An 8,235-nucleotide genomic window follows, 5' to 3' on the forward strand; every position below is an offset into this window, starting at 1 on the left:
CAGAGTTCACAGTGATTTCTAAAGCCTCAGTGATGAGAAGTTTTACATGTCTTGAGTTTCAGTGTATCTTAAAAATAGCAGAATGCAGAGGCCACATGTTGAGTCCATTTTCCCGCAGTGGTAAGATTAACAAACTGGTCCAACCAAGAAATGTTCTGGATCTTTCGATCACATTACATTCTTCCTCAGCAGATGAGCTTTGTCCAGTTGTCACTGTACAGGGTGGGCCATGGAAAACTAGCCTGTGTACTCAAGAGCTTGGCACCGGTATTGGAGGTGGGCTACTTTTCCGTGGCCCACCCTGTAGATTTCCATGTTACAGGCAGTTTAAGCCCAGTTCAGCTTAAACGTTTTAGGCTGAAATCCCACTGTTCCATGTAAGACCCTCACCACAAGCTCCACTTAGAGGTTTAACTGGAGCTTTTGGTTTTGATCGTATGTTTTCCTCAGCAGACTGAAGTTGTAGTGTTATCATAATTTTGACCAGTGGAAAGTTCAGGCTCTCTGCAGCAGATCGACGGATGTCAAACCAGTCAGGAGTCATCGATATGTCAAAGTAGTAGGCATTGAGAATGACTGTTTTATCATAACTGTCAATATGTTTACCACATCTTATGTTTTGTTTGTTAACCAAATGTGAAAGGTTTAGTTAATAAAACAACATGAATGTGAGTTAGACCTTAACCAGTCTACCTTCAAAGACGACTTTTTACAACAATAGATATCAACAGACCACACTGTATCAGTATCTTTACTCTGTTAAAATACATTTCACTAACAAAATATATCCAGATTAAATAAAATCTTTCCAAAATATTCTGTCCACTTTGGAAGAGATCCTATCCACTACTACAATCTACAACTTGTTTTAGAACTAACTATATTTACAAGACACAATCATATGTCTGAATCAACCATGTCAGTGGAACAAATGTGTGCTGGTGAAGTTTTTAAACTTGGGTCTTGGTTTCGCCACATCTACTCCTCCGGACTCTCCTGTTCACGTAATGAAGCTTCATCTATACTGTCCGGGTCCCACTCCAGCAGGATGCTCCTGTTCCTCAGGCGGTGCTGTAGCTGCTCCCGCTCCTGGGAGCCAATCGCCCATCGCAGCCGGGTCAGCGCCGGCAGCTGAGGCAGAGCACAGAGCAGCGCCGGCAGCCAGACCGAGCAGGAGGCGGAGGTCAAAGGTCGTAAACTGAGGTCGACGTCCTCCAGTGAGCCCAGACCTCCTGCTGCAAACAGCGCAGACCAGCCCTCGTCGCCCACAGAGCCATTGTAGGAGAGATCCAGTACCCGGAGAGACGACAGACATCCACGTCTGCATACTGCAGCTGCTCGGGGACAAGGATGAAGAACTGTAAGTGATGAGTGACCACTGATAATACAACAGGGTTAGGAGGTGGGAAGTGACTGAGCACATTTACTAAAGCACTAGACTGTGGTATAGCTGAGAGGCTGTGGTTCCATTCTGCTTGGGATTTCCTATATTTTCAACTACTTGTTTATCTGATGGATGTATCTACTGGTTACTTTGTGGACTGAGGTTGAGGTTGTTGTTATCAGGTAATAATCTTCCTCCATACATTATAGAACTTTATTTAACCAAGCAAGACCCTGACTGATATCGAAAACCACTTTTCAGGACTGTGTTTCTTTTTAGTCTTTTAGTCGAGTTTGAAGCTCGTCTTGAACTAAAGTACAACAGAGACAAAGTTTATTCTGCCTGCTTTACACTTCCTTCCTGCTTTGATATAATCTGTTTTTTGTACACTGGTCTCCAGTTTAACTGATTATACTTGTCTCATCATCAGCTTGTCAGTCGCCTGTAAAACTGAACAGAGTTTGTGTCTTAGCTTTGCTTTTCAAGATGCTGTGTGTTTGTGTTACCGAGGTGATGCAGATCATCAGAGGTGAGCTCACAGCTGCTGAGGTGCAGCTCAAGGATGACTGATGGCTGCAGAGCGTCCAGCAGCAGCGCTAAGTGACCACCAACCACTTTACACCAGGAGACATCCACACTGCAGAGGTACGGCACCGCCAGCGCTGACACACACACACACACACACACACACACACACACACACACACAAATCAGAAAGAATAGCTGACATTCTATCCTACTTCGATGCAACTTAATAGAGACGGATTGAAGGCACTAAATCTACACTTTTACCCATTTTAAACTTTACATTTAAATAAAATAAATTAAAATTAATGTATAAAACCCAGGAATCTCACATTTCTTTCAATATTTAGAATACAAAGGTTCACACACACACTGTCAGCTGGTGTTGAAAATGTAGTTTTGTCAGGCATTGAACTCACGGTAATAAACTTTATTTTGCAGGTTCCATAAAGTCCAGGTAATTTCCTAAAAATTAGCTGTTCAGCAGTAAATTACAAAACATGTCACAGTTATTTGCTGCAGTTATAAAGTACCAGCTCATCATATAAAGGTTTAAAAAAAATAGGACGTTATGTAGTACACAAGTGAAAAATACTTCCTAAACAGATATAACTGGAGTTTTCTAGAAACACTAACAACATTTTAACCCTTTCCTGGAGGTTTCTTTGTAATTTACAGCTATAAACAAACACATTTTTAGAAAATGATGTGAAAGGTTTCCAGGATATTAGCTGGAAAATAAATAAATAAGTGATGTTGAGCCTTGGCAGCAACATCACACTAGTACATGTAAGTAGTAGCAGCAGCAGAGTGGTTAGTAACAGTAGTACTGGCAGTAGTTACAGTACAAGTATGAGCAGAAGCAGTATAGTGTGTGTGTACCTAGACCAGTGTAGGACTCCTCGCTGAGGCTGCAGCTGTTGAGCGGCAGCCTCCTCATCTGCATCAGAGGCAGGGCAGACACCAGCGGGTGGACCATACCTCCAGCTTCCTTATTGGACGACACATCCAGGTCGGTCAATGCCATCAGAGAGGGGAGCACCTGGACTGGAGACAGCGAGTCACATGACTGCTGCAGGTGCAAATATCAGCACAGGTTTGACATTCACACTGGGACTCACTCAGGGCCTCTAAGTCGCTGTGTGTAAGACAGCACAGGTGGAGGTCCAGGCTCTCCAGGTGTGTGAGGTGAGACAGGTGCAGAGTGAGGCGGTCCAGTCCTCCAGCCAGACTTTTATTACAGGACAGGTCCAACTCTCGCACTGAGGGGAGGCTGCGGAGCGAAGCACCTGCAACAGACAGAAAAACCAGAGCAGCTTAGAACCAGAACGGACTCGTCCTGATGCGTGTCAAGGGTTTTTACCACAGGGTGTCCAATATAAATATACCAGACAGTACCTAATGGGACAACATGTCCCATCACACATCAACAGAAAACCACAGCTTTTCTTTTATCCTCTCTAGCGTCAGTAAACCTACCCCTAACCGTACTGAACTGCTTTTCAGGTGCACTACACTGACCGACAGTAGGTCTCCTACCCAGAGCAGCGAGGCAGTCTACCGTCAGCCCGCAGGCCTGTAACTGGAGCGTGGTGAGGGAGGTGGCGTGAGAGAGAGAGGCAGCCAGCTCTCTGAAGCCGCCAGCATCAACTTCCTGTGTGAGCTGAGGGTTACAGGAGACATTGAGGACACAGAGTCGGGGGAGAGCAGACACCACTCCTCCTGAGAGAGACAGACAACAGACAGAATAAAGCAGGCACCATGTTGTACTGGTGTTTGACAACCATACAGACAGAAGAGAAACACCACAGAAAACCTTGTACACACCCCCAGGAACAAATCGCAATGCAGTAAAGCTACACACCACATGTGGAAACATTTTCTTCAGTCTCTCACAGATGAATGTATTTACACATTCTGTGAATGTTCACACGCGGTATCGGTTGAAATGTAGGACATAATTCCCTGACACAGAAGTACATGAGGCAGACTGTGAGTGAAGGTAGTACCCAGTACAGTAGCATCAGCTGCAGTGAGCTGACATGCCACCAGGTGGAGCTCCCTCAGCAGTGGGTGAAGTTTACCCAGAAGGCCTTGCAACCCTCCGCCACCCACACTGCTGTTCCAGGACAAATCGACTACTTCCAAGAGAGGGATGCAGCTGAGAGATTCACCTACAAAGACACACAACAGGAAATATTTAGTTCATTTATTTTGTGTAATTTATTCTTTTCTTAACTCCAAAATATATTTTTAAAATCTGAATTTCACCAGAGAGGTGGAGCCCTCCGCCTCGTCACTTTGACGGCTTCTGATAGGAGCAAACCAACTCTAGGGCTGCAATTAATGATCAACCTCATTAATGATTTATCTGTTGATTATTTCTACAATTGATGGATTAATTATTTTGGGGGAGATCATAAAATTCTTTTTTCGGCTGTTTCCGTTAGGGGTCACCACAGCGAATCATCTGTTTCCACCTAACTCTATCCTCAGCATCCTCTACTCTCACCCCAATTAACTTCATGTCCTCTTTTAGCACATCCATATATCTCCTCTTTGGCCTTCCTCTTGACCTCTTGCCTGGCAGCTCCATCTCCAACATCCTTCTACCAATATAACCACTATCCCTCCTCTGCACATGTCCAAACCATCTCAATCTGGCCTCTCTGACCTTGTCCCCAAAACAGCCAACCTGAGCTGTCCCTCTGATGTGCTCATTCCTAATCCTGTCCATCCTGGTCACTCCTAAAGAGAACCTCAACATCCTCATCTCTGCTACCTCCATCTCTGCCTCTTGTCTTTTCCTCACTGCTACAGTCTCTAACCCATACAGCATAGCTGGTCTCACTACTGTCTTGTACACCTTTCCTTGGATTCTTGCTGACACTCTTCTGTCACACAACACTCCTGACACCTTTCTCCACCCACTCCAACCCGCCTGCACTCGCCTCTTCACCTCTTTCCCACACTCCCCATCACACTGGACTGTTGACCCCAAATACCTAAACTCCTGCACCTTCTTGGACTCGGGGAGATCATAAAATAATGAAAATAATTTCCTAGAGCTCTAAATGATGTCTTCAGTTTGATGAGTTTGTTTACTGTGATAGTGTTCAGGACACTATAATATAAGACATGAAAAAGCAGCAGGTCTTCACATTTGCACTTTTCTCAACCAGAACAGAAACGAAGGCCCACCCACTGCAGTGACGTCTTCGGTGTTTAGCCTGCAGCTGCAGAGCCTCAGCATCCTGACCTCGCCAACGTGACACAGGTGAGAGGTCAGCGCCTTCAAACTTCCACCAATCAGCTCATTCCATGACAGGTCAATCTCCTCCAGCTGAGGGAGGAACTGGAGCAGCGTTGCTGAGGAGGCCAGAAGATAAGCGGGGTCTTAGAGCCAGCTGTGAGGCTTAAACTGTCTGGAGTTTCAACTTTATTTCCTAGTTTAAAATGAAGTAATACATTACTTATTACATTTTAACAGGGTAGCTAGTAACCTGTAACCTGTTACATACAAGTAACTTCCAACACTGACACTAAGCATGAAGAACAGCCTGTGTTTTTGTCCTGAACATCAATTCAGGTTTTCCTGAACTTATTAAACAGTAGGCCCTGCTTGGAAATTATTTAGATAAGTGATGCTGGCGTTGAGCAGACTTGTTCCCAAACTGGTTCTAAGCGGGTTAGAACTGACGGGCTGAGCTTTTCTTGATGCACAACTGTAAAAGAATTAATAAATCCTCTGTAAATATTTGAAATGTGAGGTGTGTAATGTGAAGCACTGAAAGTGTGTGTGTGTGTGTGTTTGCACCGAGCTCCAGCAGGTCTGTGGCGGTCAGGTCACAGTGGGCCACACTGAGGCTCCTGCAGTCGGCCATCTTCCCCAGCCGCTGCAGGAAAACGCACACTCGCCCCCAGCCCACGTCGTGCTCACTGCTGGCTGCTTCTACAACTCCTGAAACACAAACACAAGGTTCAGAATCTCAGCTGAAGTGAGCCTGACGTACCTGGAGCTTTTGGGCCTCTTCGTGTTTCTCTTAGTGAGCTACCCTAGAGAGGTTTTGTATTAGCACTGGAAGATATCTGACTGACACAGGCTGCTGAGACCTCACCTGGGCTTCAGCTGAACTGTGTGGTTCTTTTGATTTACTTGAGTTACATTTTGTCATGGTCCCATTAGGAAAAAAAGATTTGTATAAGAAATATTCTCATGTGAAACAACAAAAAGAGATGCTTCCTCCTCACCTGGACTCTGCCCTCTGTCCTCTCTGCCCTCCATCTCTCCATCCTCAGGGATCCCTGTTTGGTGCGAGCTCTGGGACAGGAAGCGTCTTAGCGGCTTCCTGTCTGAGGCCGTGTGTTTCCTGCGGATCTGGCTCAAGATGATGTCAAGAGGAGAGCGTCTCTGAGTGCCACCATCCCGCCCCCGCTGTCCACCTGATAATGAGAGGCAGGGGTAAAGACATCAGTCCCTGATCTCACAGTTACATCAAGGTTAATCTGTTGGTATAAACAGTAAAGGTAAGTATGTGTATTGGTGCACTGCATCTATGTGATATGTTCAGTTCCTTTCCAGAATCAGATGAATCAAACCAAACCCAGTAGAACCATCAGACTCTATTGATCCCAGTGGGGAATCCACCAGCTACCCAGTAGGATGGAAAGTACTTCACAGTACAAGTATATAAGGTAGTTACCATCAGCTCCACCTTTACCAGCTGCAGCATTAAAGTGATGAACACAGTAACGCCACATCAGTCTCTAGGATCCAGTAGTATCAGAGACACATTGTGCCATTTTGCATAATGACTACTTTTGGTACTTTAAATATATTTTGATGCTAACACTTGTATCCTTTTGCTTAAATAACATTTTGAATGCAGGGCTTTTACTTGTAACCGGGTACTTTTTCAGTGTAGTATTACTACTTTTACTTCCACCAGCGACTGATAGTTCGAAATATTTCGTCTACACACGGACGTGGTACACACGTCCACGGCCACTGCTACTCAGAGTTGTACATTCACATCCCACCTCTTACCTGCAGACTCCATGAGCGGGTCCGCAGCGAAAGGCAGCTGTGTCAGCTTCGGTGGCCCGCGGCAGCTCCTCTCACCGTTCACCGCTAACTAACTGGTACCTGGGGACTGAGAAGACTCTGATTCGGTTCATGTAAAGTAGGTAACTCTCAGCTTCTCTGCGCTCCTGGTCTGACACCTAGGTGACGTCGCGTCGCGTGCTCGTCAGGTGGATGATCCCGGAAGTGCCACAACACCTTTAGTAAACACTGGCATCTCTCTGCTGAGAGATGAATCTGCTCTTCGGTGCTTTTCTTTACCGCCAATAGAAGATCGCTTTTAACAGTATTATAGCAAGCGTCTTCTATGTGTTAATGTCCTGTTAACGTGAAGAATACTCTTAAAAATCTTATTTGATTTCAAGATAATGCCTTTGATTGCACACAGTTCAGAAAGTTCTCAAAATACATAAAGGTACCTAAATGAACAAGATTGTGACAACTAAAATCTGAAAAGACAATTTTAAACAAAAGTATAAACACTTCTGTTTCATTTTATTATTCATTTACTGTCACCTTAAGAGATTATCCGGTGGTTACTGCATCACCATTTGATACATTTATTGTGAAAATTAATTAGGGGTGCTGGTCATATAATTAGAATATCATCAAAAAGTTGATTTATTTCACTAATTCCATTCAAAAAGTGAAACTTGTATATTGTATTCATTCATTACACACAGACTGATATATTTCAAATGTTTATTTCTTTTAACTGTGATGATTATAACTGACAACTAATGAAAACCCCAAATTCGGTATCTCAGAAAATTAGAATATTGTGAAAAGGTTCAATATTGAAGACACCTGGTGCCACCCTCTAATCAGCTATTTGACTCAAAACACCTGCAAAGGCCTTTAAATGGTGTCTCAGTCTAGTTCTGTAGGCTACACAATCATGGGGAAGACTGCTGACCTGACAGTTGTCCAAAAGACCACCATTGACACCTTGCACAAGGAGGGCAAGACACAAAAGGTCATTGCAGAAGAGGCTGGCTGTTCACAGAGCTCTGTGTCCAAGCACATTAATAGAGAGGCGAAGGGAAGGAAAAGATGTGGTAGAAAAAAGTGTACAAGCAATAGGGATAACCGCACCCTGGACAGAATTGTGAAACAAAACCCATTCAAAAATGTGGGGGAGATTCACAAAGAGTGGACTGCAGCTGGAGTCAGTGCTTCAAGAACCACTACGCACAGACGTATGAAAGACATGGGTTTCAGCTGTCGCATTCCTTGTGTCAAG

The 8,235-nt window shown here is 44.5% G+C and overlaps 1 protein-coding gene across 1 annotated transcript; it reads right to left on the reverse strand.

Moving 5' to 3' along the window:
* Positions 1-978: 978 nt before the first annotated feature.
* Positions 979-7,262, reverse strand: lrrc31 (leucine rich repeat containing 31). The gene is made up of 10 exons (XM_020585362.1): positions 6,957-7,262; positions 6,161-6,352; positions 5,727-5,870; positions 5,111-5,278; positions 3,919-4,083; positions 3,449-3,631; positions 3,031-3,198; positions 2,792-2,956; positions 1,891-2,046; positions 979-1,334 (listed from the first exon to the last, which is right to left on the reverse strand). The coding sequence occupies exons 1-10, from the start codon at positions 6,967-6,969 to the stop codon at positions 979-981; spliced, it is 1,710 nt and encodes a 569-aa protein (XP_020441018.1). The 5' UTR covers positions 6,970-7,262.
* Between the last annotated feature and the right edge of the window lie 973 nt (positions 7,263-8,235).

The sequence above is a fragment of the Monopterus albus genome, unplaced genomic scaffold (assembly GCF_001952655.1).
Source record: "Monopterus albus unplaced genomic scaffold, M_albus_1.0 scaffold362.1, whole genome shotgun sequence".
NCBI classification, from domain to species: Eukaryota; Metazoa; Chordata; class Actinopteri; order Synbranchiformes; family Synbranchidae; genus Monopterus; species Monopterus albus.

What these genes read in the sequence shown, in the direction of transcription:
- lrrc31 (XM_020585362.1), bottom strand. An exon ending in GGACAGAGGGCAGAGTCCAG is followed by an intron (nt 5,871 to 6,160) that starts GTGAGGAGGAAG and finishes TTTGTGTTTCAG; the next exon opens with GAGTTGTAGAAGCAGCCAGC. An exon ending in GGAGTCCTACACTGGTCTAG is followed by an intron (nt 2,047 to 2,791) that starts GTACACACACAC and finishes TGTGTGTGTCAG; the next exon opens with CGCTGGCGGTGCCGTACCTC.